The sequence below is a fragment of the Phragmites australis genome, chromosome 18, assembly GCF_958298935.1.
Source record: "Phragmites australis chromosome 18, lpPhrAust1.1, whole genome shotgun sequence".
Taxonomy (NCBI): Eukaryota; Viridiplantae; Streptophyta; class Magnoliopsida; order Poales; family Poaceae; genus Phragmites; species Phragmites australis.
Window position 1 is genome coordinate 26,713,238 of NC_084938.1, and position 12,150 is coordinate 26,725,387.

Consider the following 12,150-nt stretch of genomic DNA (forward strand, 5'->3'; position numbering starts at 1 on the left):
CCACAGCCGAGCTAACTACAATTTGCTGCAAAATGTATGCTCATATTACTAGTCAAATTGATATTGACACTGTAACTTCATCAGGACGAAATGAAACGCTCATCATACTCATAAAGGAGATGCCAAAGGAGTCCAAGCAGGATAGGCTCGAATAATCTTAAAACTGTTGTAAAACCTAAAATGTATTACCATTTGGCCATACACTAGCACAAGGATAGCATCAACCTTAACAAATCCTGACTCAAAGTATTGGTAACAGAAACATCAAGTGGCAACACTGCCATAAAAGGTACATAAAAGAACTACAGCTATGGTTCTTCGACAAAATATCCTCACTCCACAAGCAAACATAAGTCACTGCTTCCTTGGTGCGATAATGTTGTCAGGCTGCAAAAGAACCAGTAATCATATTGATTAGGAGAAACAGCTGAATGAAAGTCGAGCAAAATGAAAACAATATGCACTGGTGTCCTCCACCAAAATTAACTACCCTGAAAAAAAGGAACCTCAAACTGACAAGGATACACGTTCTTTTTTCCTTTAATGTGATCAGTTTGTTTACTGTAAGATGCATTGAAACAATTATGACACATCGTACTAAAAGGAAAATTGATTTCTATGTTTCGATAATTTTACCAAAATAAAATTATAGAATACAACACTTCAAAAGGTGTATCCTGAGAATTTGGAGTATGACAGCTTAAGAATTCGAGCAATACTTCAAAAAGTCTGACCAAACCAAAGGTCAGCCAATATCCAAGTGATGAACATAATAGAAATGGATTCATAGGGGCAAAAGAAAAGCACCTCTTTCTTCACAGGCTCTTCCTTCTCTGACAGGATCAGCTCAATGTGGCAGGGTGAGGACATGTAAGCTGCCCAAAAAGCAATATTAATATACTATTGCGCAGAGAGAGAAAAACGTCCTTCAGAACTTACGATTGATGCGTCCATGAGCACGGTATGTACGGCGCCTCTGCTTCTGGGCTTGGTTCACCTGGATGTGTGAAACGTAGAGGTTGTCGACATCTAAGCCTTTCACCTGGAGTCAACATAAAGTTAACAAAAAAAAGGTACGGAATGCCATGCATATTAAAGAGGAAAATAGGGGGGAAAAGTAGCAGCTTCATACATCAGCGTTACTCTCAGCATTCTTCAGCAAATCCAAAATGAACCTGGCTGATTTCACAGGCCAGCGGCCCTGCCCGTTTGAGTGGCGAGACTTTGCTTGTGCAGTGCGACCAACACCTCCACAGTATCTCCGGAAGGGAATTGCCTGCTTGTGAGCGATAACATCCTCAAGGTACCGCTTAGCCTTGGCCAAAGGAAATTTGCGAAGCGCAAAAGCTGTCTCCCTTGTGTTCTGCAGTTATCAATGCAGGTTTAGTAAGGAAAACAGGAAAGAAAGGGGGATATATGCCTATGTACGTGCGAGAAGCACCCTATGAGGCTATGACATTAGCTAATCAGTGAACTTAGTATGGCATGTGAAAAGCTCAAAACAGGATTTCAGTCTCACAGACCCATCCATTCGATTGCAGTTGACAGGAAGCCCTAAGACCTAAGGTCCTAATACTAGTCAACTACAACCTTTTCACTAATCACTACAAAAATCTGTCAGAGCATGTTTCACAACTGCTTGGTATAGCCTTGTGTGACTACTAACTAGAATGACAAGACCAAATAGAACAAGTTGGAAATTTGTTATGTTCAGCATACCTATAAGCTATTATTTCTTTTCAGCAAGGGAATTATATGGTGTTTCAATTATATGCTAGAAAGATGGAGAACACCAAGGCTGGAGAGATCACACAGAAAATATTATGAGCATAGGTTACTGTTCAAGCGCGGAAACTACTTTCCACACGTGTGAACAGTACCATGCAGCTCGGCTGATTAAGAGATGAGTGAGTTTCGGTTTTATGGGAAGAGAAAAATTAGTTTGGAAGGTCAGATCAATAGAGAATGTTAGGAGAGTCAGAATCGGTAGGAAAGATAGTTGAGATGTAATCGGTTTGGGGTTAGAGATAGAGTCCGAATAGGTTAAGTTAGATGGCTGGTGTTGGACTCAGATCCTGCAAGAGGTAAGTTGATAGAACACACGCGAGCACACACTGGACATATGATTTTTTCTCGTTGCAAACAGCTTCTGATGTTTATTCAAACATGCAAAAGCATATAGCTGCTAACAGCTTCTAACAGATTAGATCGGATGAAACACATTCGGTGCATCCATCCAACGGAGCACATTCGGTGTTTTTCTTGCTGCATCAATTTCTAATGTTTATCCCAACATCCAAAAGCCTATAGCTGTTGATAGCCTCTAACAAGTGAAGCTCATCCAAAGCTTCCACCCGAGTGAAGCTCATCCCAAGCTCACTTCGAAGCTCACGCACTAAGCCAAGGGGTGCTGCCAATATATAAGCAAATCAACAAACACTGTAGCTGCGGCTTGCGCTCCTCCAAAACTCCGCTGGCATGTCCCTCTGTTTGAGGAGCGCGCGCGCCGTTGCGACGATCGACTAATTGCGCCTCCCCATCACGTCGTTCTACTATGGACTGTACAGTGCGAAGAAGTGTCGCTGGACGCTGCAATCCGCGTAGAAGTGCGTGAATTCAATGGACATGAATTCATCGTCGTTGTCGGTGCGAAGGATGCGAAGCTTTTGACCGCTCTCCACCTCCGCCTCCGCTTGGATCGCCATGATCCGCAAGAAGCCAGCCTCAATCAGCACCTTAGAGCCACCCTCGTCTAGCTAGCCCACACTAATGATGTTGTTTTTCAACCATGGGATGAAGTAGACGTCGGAGAGCGCCTTGTGCTCTCCATTCTTCCTAGCGAACAAGATGGTGCCACAACCACGGATGTTGACCACCAAGCCATCTCTGAAACGGACAAAGTCCACCACACCTTGACGTATTGTTCGCAATAGTAACAGATCGAGCTTCACGAAGACATAGTAGCGACCCGTCATGTGGTGGGTGGAGTGACATAATAGCGACCCTCTAGGTGGATACGGCAAGGTAGCTACCATACTGTTGATTCCACGTCATGTGGTGGCACGGTGACCACCTTGGTGCCTTTAGCCTTCCAATCACTTCCTCTAGCGTGAGCGAGGTTGGTGACAAGGCCGAAGGGACGATCCTCCACCGCCTTTAACCTTTCAGCCACTTCCTCCAGCGTGAGCGAGGTTGGTGACGAGGCTGGAGAGACAATCCACCACCGCCACGAAACGAAAATACCTTGAATTCCTTCCGTAGTTGTTAGGACGAGGCCTTGGATACGTTATTTTCGTCGACGTGAATCAACGTGATGGTATCCCAAGCCCGCTTGGCGCTTGTTTTGACAGTGAGCATGTCGATCATCTCCTGAGGCATGGCTCAGAGGATGGCCTCCAGCACCATGCAGTCTTCCTAGAAATCCGCATCGCCAAACCCCACTACATCCCAGAGGCCACGAGCTTGCAGCATGATCTTCATGAGCAGATTCCAATCGGCGTAGTTGCTCCGTGTGAGGATCGAGTACGACGCACTGCCAACCTCAACCACATCGTAACCACCGACGTTTCGGTGTCACAATCGTCGTAGCGGCGACGAAGGGAGCGTCGATGGTTGAAGCGCTACCCGAGACTTAGAGCCTCACCACTCGTAGGAGCCAACATCGCCAGGATTGATCAACCCTGGCTCTAGTCAAACATACCCGCACTTGGTCAAATGACCATAAATGTTCCCTCCTAGCACAGATCTGTGCGTCCAGTGCCGGCACATATGCCATGCCATGTGACAACTCAAGGCCCACATGCATCATGCACCCTATGCCCGCACCTCTGGCCCGCACAAGCCTGTGTAACCGCGAGGGTCGCCTCTGATACCAATTGTTGGAATCGATACCGCGAGAGGTAGGTTGTAAGAACACACACGCTAAGCACACACTGGATATAGGAGTTTTCTTACTACCAATAGTTTCTAATGTTTATTCAAACACCCAAAAGCCCATAGCTGCTAACAGCTTCTAACGGATAACATCGGATGAAGCACATTCGGTGCTTCCATCCGACGAAACACATTCGGTGTTTTTCTTGCTGCCAGCAACTTCTGATGTTTATTCCAACATTCAAAAGCCTATAGCTGCTGACAATCTCTAACGCGTGAAGCTCATCCAAAGCTTCCACCTGGGTGAAGCTCATTGCCTGAGCTCACGCACTAAGCTAGGGGGTGCTGCCCAATATATAGGCAAAGCAACCAGCACTGTTGTTGCAGTGCGTCGGTTTGCTATAATAACCGACATATTGTTCCTACAATACCCGATATACTTCTGCTACAGTAGCCATCGTATTGTTGCAATCAGTGCCGACCTACTGTTTACACAAGGATTATTCTAATAGCTGGGGCTCTATATATACAGAGCAGCCGCACCCTTTTGAAATCAAGCCAAAAGAATTATTCTAGTATCTCATAATATTCTAAGTCGCTCTCATCTATAGCCTAATCTCTCATCCTTAGCAACTGACGTCGTCCGGCTATCCTCCCGGCGGATGTTTACCCCCGTTATGATCTAGGAACATAACAGAAACATAGAGGAGAAGACAATGTGCTATCAGAAGAAAAAAAAAACTGCAAACATTTAATCCCCATGGCCCCACCTGCAATTTACGGTTCTTCATAATATAGCTTATGATGGGATCAGCAAGTGTGTGAACTTAATTTAACCTTCACTAATCACTATGACTCTAGGAGTTCGAGTTTGAGCAGTACACTTCACAGCATCATCAAGCAAGACCAGCACCATATTTGAAGTTCCAATCATCTTACTAAACTACCACTCAAAAAACTCCCTTTAAGCATTGTACAGGGAGGCCGTGGATTTTGGATGAACTGCAAACATCACTTAGGCATGCTATAGGTGTAAAAATGTCACATTGTCTGCGAACCATTTGACATGGAAACGATACAATGGCTCATCAAACAATACTAACAACGTGCTGATGTCCCTAAAGTAACGTGGGAACTGCTCATATGAAGAACAGAACAGAACCTTTACTCTTTAGGTTATCGCAATCAAATTCATTCATGAATGAAGCCATATATACACTGCCTAAGCGCGTAGCGCTAGGCGGTTATAAAGTCGTAGAAACTACCGTAACCTCGCCACAAATGCATAAAATGCACAGATGAGCCAATCAACTCTCGCAGAAACAAAGATCGCATCAATCAGGTGCAAGGAACGCACCTTGAAGTGGACCCTGAGATCCCTGCCCATGGCCTTGGCCGCTGCACGCACAACACCAGACAACCCATCAAAGCCATAAATCGGCAAACCGAAACCGAACCATTGCAGAAACTAAGTGGGGGCGGGATCTTACACTTGGTAGGGTTGGCCGGCTCCCGCGAGTACTTCACCTGCAGTGCAACAGCGAAATGTTAGACCAGCGGGGCAGAGAACATATCGGAGGCGGAGAGAGAGCTGGGTCTGACCATGGCGGCGGCGGTCGGAGTGCGGCGGGGGAGGAGGGCTGCCTTCGCACGAACACTCCGCACTGAGGAAGCTAGCTGGCGGCGGCGGTGGCCTAAGAGAAGGGAAACCCTAGCGCTGAGCCGCTCTTGATGGGCCGAAGTATGAGCTGCTTTAGATGGGCCGATAAGTGGACCCACTGCGGCCCAATTGGCTTAGATAGGCCCATGCGTGAGACATGGAACTTTTTTGGAGACCTAAACCATAGCCTCCTCCTCCTCTACTGTCTACGTCGCAGAATTTTTTCAAAACTTTTCATGACTATTTTAATAGTGTTTTGATTTTTAAGAGTATTGAAAAGGCGATATTTTTTAATTTTAAACCTGTTGTCTATTCCTAAGAGTTTAGATTTACAATTTTTCAAAATAAACACATGTATTTACAATTTTTGTATATATAAAAGTTTGGGCCGGGCTTTTATCTTCTTAACATTTGCCTAGAGAAGCCTGGCTCGAGAAAATCAAAAAGATTGGGGCACGTTCGATGAAAATGCGTCGCTTAAGAGTTGAAACTTCAAATTTTGACGCAAGTTAATTTGGATTCGTTGCAAGTAACGAGTGTCTGTTTCTCTATTGGTGTTGCTGTGTTCTATAACCAAGCTTGGATTGAGGAACTAATTAAAGTTCACGAGAGAATGTCAAAAGCCTAAACAAAGTAATAAGATCAACCAATTTGTTGGGACAGAGGGTACATAATCTACATTACGGCACCCAACTATGATATGCATGACCGCATTAGACACGAACACAAATTCTAGTAACTCTTGCGGATGCATGTCTTGTTAAAACTGTTTATTTGCGTTGAGATTTATGCTGAAAGAGTATGTGCAAAAGAAAATTTATAACATAGATAAGAGAATCAACGAATATATAACTATATAAATATCATACGAAAGATATGTATGACCATAGATAAGTCGTAGTAAGGAGATGTGGAGTTGCATCCACTACATGGTTTTTCGTTAGGCCGTCGGTATCAAATGCTTTTATGATCAAGTCCGGACTTGACGATCAATACTCATTGATCAAAAGATAGTGACTGTGACTAGCACAGTACCACACACGATCCTATAATGTACTTGCGTTTTGCTTATTTAGTGAGAAAAAAATGGTACGCAATGATACCTTTGGTGGTACTAGCATGAATGGTGTTGCCCAATTTTGGGCCCAAAGAAAATGAGAATTACAACACATGTTTAATCTCGGTGGTGACTGGCAGGAATTTTAAATTTGTTTTACATTTTTTTTCACCATCGAAAAGATCAAAATTTGTGAATATTTGTTGAAATTTTGGTCAATTTTCGTCATCTATTACGTGGGTCTCACATGTTAATAAAAAATTCCAAATTTAGATATTTCATTTCTCTCTAAAATTTGTGAAATTTGTGAAATTTTAATAAAATTTTAATCCCTAATTACATGGTAAGTTGGTATGAAACATTCTCCACTTGGACTCCGTCTATACAAGGATCTTTTCTCTTGGACTTCTTGGCCATTTGGCACTTGGTGGGCCCAATATTTCTTGCATTTTTTTAGCCGATGGACCCTAGAAGCAAACTGCCAGTAACCGCTGACAATTGACATGGAAATTTTTGGAGATCTAAAATATAGCATCCTCTACATCGCATAATTTTTTTTAGAATTTTTCATAAATATTTCGATATTGTTTTGAATTTTAAGAGCATTGAATGTAATATTTTTATTTTTAAACTTGTTTTCCGTTGCTAGGAGTGTATATTTGTAATTTTTCAAAATAAACGTATATATTTATAATATTTTATATAAAAATAAAAAAAGTTTGGGCCAGGTTTTTATCTTCTTAACCTTTGATTAGAGAAGCCTGCTTCGAGAAAATCAAACAAATTGGGGGCTCATTCGATGAAAATGCATCAATTAAGGGTTCAAACTTCCAAATTTGTCGCAAGAGTTTATTTGGATTCGTTGCAAGTAACGAGTTTCTGTTTCTCTACTGATGTTGCTGTATTCTATAACCAAGCTTGCATTGACAAACTAACTAAAGTTCACAAATCAGAGAGAATGTCAAAGCCTAAACAAAGTAATAAGATCAACCTTTTAAAAAAATTGAGACAAAGACTTTTTCTTTATAAAATTGTGTTTGAGACAAGGACTTGATGGTTGGAGAGAGGGTATATAATCCACATTAAAATGGAGAAAATGGCACCCAACTATGATACACATAACCGTATTGGACATGAACACAAAAATTCTATTAGCCGTTAGGGACGCATATCTTATCAGAAATAAAATATTTATTTATATTGAGACTCGTACTCAAATATGAGATAAAAAAAATATTATAAAATATGTAAGAGAATCAACACATGAACGAGTATAGGTACATCGTGACTGTGTAAGGATGCGAAATTGCATTTCTAATATCGTTTTTCAGTAGGCAGTCGGTATCAAATGCCTTTATGATCAAACCCGGACTTGACGATCAAGACTCATTAATGAAAAGACAGTGACTGCGACTAGCACTAGTACCACACACGATCCTATAGTATACTTGCGTTTTGCTTATTTAGTGAGAAAAAATGGTACGCAATGGTACTTTGGGTGGTACTAGCATGAATGGTGTTGCCCAATTTTGGGGCCAAAAAAATTGAGAATTACAACAAATGCTTAATCTCTGTTTTTTTCTCTATGAAACACTTGTTTGATCCTGGCTATTGTTCTTGGTTTATGGCCAAGCAAGCCGAAAATAAAATTTATTAATCTACTTTTAGAGTTTAGGGGTAAGGATATTTCGCGACGGATCAAGTTGATCTGAACATACTTTTCTTGGCCTTCTAGGCCATTTGACACATGGTGGACCCAATATTCTGGCATTTTTTGAGCCAGTGGGCCCAAGAAGCAAGCTGTCGAACCCCAGACCGAGTCACCGTTGACAATTGACTTTGTAAAAAAAATTATACAATGGCCATTGACCAGGGTTCACCGGGGCCGTCGCTGAGCCGTGGATTAGGAAATCGACGGCTCAGAATGCTAACTATGAAAACCACAGGAACAATTGCTTGAAACAAATTGCCTTGGCCATGTCTGTTCAGCACACAGAGCAAAACCGATCAAGTTTACCAAAGGAAGCAGCTATAGATTACCAAGCACAGGCTCTTGCAAGTTCGAAAAAGACGGTACAAAATTCTTGCATCGGCGAGAGCAAAATGGTCTAAATGTAGACATTTTTAGCGCTTGTACTTCGGAAAATTTTGTCGCATAAAGTAGCGGGACAATTTCTAAGAAAATATCTCAAGAACGGAAAGGTTTATTCTAAATTTTCACAGGATAGGTAGCATCGGGTGTATTCTAAATTTCTAAGCCCACAAGTCTGCATGCTCCAAATCCTATGAAGTTGCTATGAGATTTCCACATCCTACAAACCTGTTCTGCAGCCTGCAGCCGTCGACATCTGCTCGTGGAACCTAGCTTCATACGAATCTACTAGAGTACTTATCTGTCGAACTTGTTCAGCAACCGCCTACGTCTAAACGTCAACTAGCTAAAAGTTTATATGTTATAATAAAAATATAAATATTACATATGATAACATTAAATATAAATTTAAGATATAGAAATGTGAATATATTATGAGAGTACCGCTAAATGAATACGTTAGAAGCGATATCGCAGTTTGATTTCATATATAATCTAAAACATTAGGAAGTGATTATCCACTAAATTCTCTACTATTTTTTTATTTATTTTTATTAGTAAAATAAATATTATATCCGTAGCCGATAACGAGACAGAAAATCAACCGAAATATGATGAACGGTAAAAATGAATAAATTTTTAATTTTTAATTTTTTTATTAAATATAAAAAAGTAGAGAAAATAATCCATAAAATAACTCATATTTTATATAGGACCGATAAACCCAATTTTTTTAAAAAAATAGGCCGTATGATTCATTCATCTGTACGACTTTGTCCAATAGATATGACAAGTGCCAGTGCGTTCATTTGACACGGTCTTAAGCATCCAATTTGATCTTTGTTTTTTTAGAAGGTAAGTACAAATTGTGCTAAGATAGTTAAATAAATTGGCGTTTCAATCGCTGCGAGGACCAAGAAAGACTGCTCCTTTTGTTCCCACGAAGGCTGCAACCATGGCGAGCGCGTCGTCCTCGTCGCCACCGGCGGCGACGGACGCTGGGCAGGAGAGGGTCATGGCCGCCGCGAAGCACATCGTGAAGAGCATGGCTGTGTCCAAGAACGCCGCCGACGACATGATTCGCTTCTTGGCTACCTACAACTCCCGCCTGCTCCCCCTCTCGTCTCCAGAGGACGGCGAGGAGGCGTCTGGCCGCGGCTATGACGAGGAGGAGGAGGAACTGATCGCCTCCGCGGTGGATGTCATCCGCAGGTGCAACTCGTCGTCGTCGTCGTCGTCCGGCATGACCGACTACTTGTACGCCGTCGACGACGCCATCGCAGCGGCGCCTCACTCTGCCCGCGCCGCCGCTGCCGTGCACGCCGCCATGCCGCGCCTGGAGGAGGAGGTGCGCTCCTTGCTCTGCTCCTCTTTGCGGCGCCTCTCTCTGCCGTCGGACGACGTCGACGACTCGACGCCGTACGCGTCGCCGCGCCACGGCGCGCTCTCCCCGCAAGCTGCCGCATCCATCCGCGGCTTCGCGAACCGCATGTTGCATGCTGGGTACGGCCCGGAGCTAGCGCAGGTCTACGTCGCTGTCCGCCGCAACGCGCTCGCGGAGTCCGTGGCGCACCTCGGCGTCGAGACCGTCGCTATCGAGGAGGTGCTCAAGATGGAGTGGCCGGTCCTCGACCAGATGATGCGGCGGTGGAGCCACGCCGTCAGGGTCGTGGTCAGGACCCTCCTGGCCGGCGAGCTCTGGCTCTGCGACGAAGTCTTCGAGTCGGACGAGGAGCTCGGCCACGAGTGCTTCGCCGACGTCGCCAGGGGCTGCGTCCTGCAGCTGCTCGGCTTCGCGGACGCGGTCGCCATGTCAGCGCGCGCCGTCGAGAAACTTTTCCGCACGCTCGGCATGTACGAGGCGCTCACCGACGTCCAGCAAGAACTGAAAGCCCTCTTCGCCGGAGGCGCCGCGCGCGAGTTCATCGCGGGCGAGGTATCGAGCGCCGTTGCGCTGCTGGGCTCCACCGTGTGTCACACCATCGAGGAGTTCAGCCACGCCATCCACGGAGAGGCGTCACGGAGGCCCGTGAACGGTGGAGAGATCCACCCCATGGCCCGCTACGTGCTCAACTACTGTGGCCTCCTCGCCGACTGCCGCAGCACTCTGGACACGATTCTCGGCGACGGCGGCCTCGATGACACCGTCGAAGCCTCCACTGACGGCGCCGCAGCCCCGACGCCGTCCGCGCGCTGCATGCGCGAGCTGCTCACGCTCCTCCTGCGCAAGATCGATGACAAGTCCCGACTGTACGACGACGCCGGGCTGCAGAACATCTTCCTCATGAACAACCTCTACTACGTGGTGCAGAAGGTGATGGAGTCCCCTCCGCTCCGCGAGCTCCTCGGCGACGACTGGCTCCGCCGGCACCGCGGCCAGATCCGGCAGTACGAGGCCGGCTACCTCCGCGCGTCCTGGATCGCCGTTCTATCCCTACTTCGCGACGACGGCGGGCCGGCGAACACGTCGGCGGCGCAGAAGGCGCTCAGGGACAAGGCGAGGAGCTTCAACGCCGCGTTCGAGGAGCTGTACCGGACCCAGACGGCTTGGAAGGTGTCCCACCCCCAGCTCCGGGAGGAGCTGCGCATCGCCGTGTCGGAGCGGGTCATCCCGGCGTACCGGCCGTTCCTCGGCCGGGCGAGCCGTCTCCCGGCGAGGCACGTCAAGTACAGCCTCGAGGATCTCGAGAACTACATGCTGGATTTCTTCGAAGGCGTGCAGAAGTTCGTCAGGTGATCACCAGAAGAGAGAGGATCATCCGTCAGGATCAGGTCATGCGTGCATTGTGATCCTTGCATAGTTTCTTTTTGATTCCATAGCTGTTGATTCTTCCTCTCTTGTAGGTTTCTTGTGTTTCATATTCACATAAATCAAGCCACAGCTCACATATGTAAATATACGCTAAGGAGTGTATATATCGTACTTTCTCTTTGATCTTCGAGTGTCAAATTATTCAGTGAGCAGTCATGGCCAGCATGAGGAGCAATCGCCCTTACCTCCACGCGCAATCGAATTGATAGCTTTGGCACTAGCAAAAATGGCTTCACTTGTGTTGTGCCTCTGTTCTTTAGTGATGCTTGTGTGCTCAACAATGTCGACCTTCTTAGCACCGCTCTGCCCTTCAGACGCAAAGGGATAGGTGACCCCTTAAGAGGAGTAAATTGAGAGTAAATTAGGATATTTAGAATTTATTTGACTCTAAAAATTATATAAGATAAAATTATATTTATTTCTATCTAAATATACTTTAAATTTATCTAGTAAGTCTACTCTACCAATCAAAATGCTTGTAATCTATCTAAAAAGATAAATTAAAAAATATAAATACGAAAATATAAATAAGTTAGAGCGATTAAACTCGGCACAAGAGATTTTTATCTCATGGTATCGATAGCATGAATGACACCTTAATCCACGTTGGAGCTCTATAAAAAATATGCACCCGGTCGGTATCCAGTCACGGCTCT

The 12,150-nt window shown here is 45.0% G+C and overlaps 2 protein-coding genes across 2 annotated transcripts; one reads left to right on the forward strand and one right to left on the reverse strand.

Annotated features, from left to right (window-relative positions):
- Positions 1–144: 144 nt before the first annotated feature.
- On the reverse strand, positions 145–5,595 carry LOC133899361 (large ribosomal subunit protein uL22). The gene is made up of 7 exons (XM_062340348.1): positions 5,476–5,595; positions 5,364–5,400; positions 5,231–5,271; positions 1,133–1,363; positions 940–1,042; positions 808–875; positions 145–387 (listed from the first exon to the last, which is right to left on the reverse strand). Exons 1-7 carry the CDS (start codon positions 5,476–5,478, stop codon positions 355–357), a joined length of 516 nt encoding a protein of 171 aa, XP_062196332.1. The 5' UTR covers positions 5,479–5,595; the 3' UTR covers positions 145–354.
- A 3,951-nt stretch (positions 5,596–9,546) lies between these two features.
- LOC133899688 (exocyst complex component EXO70B1-like) lies at positions 9,547–11,619 on the forward strand. The gene has a single exon (XM_062340729.1). The coding sequence runs from the start codon at positions 9,638–9,640 to the stop codon at positions 11,417–11,419; it is 1,782 nt and encodes a 593-aa protein (XP_062196713.1). The 5' UTR covers positions 9,547–9,637; the 3' UTR covers positions 11,420–11,619.
- Positions 11,620–12,150: the final 531 nt, after the last annotated feature.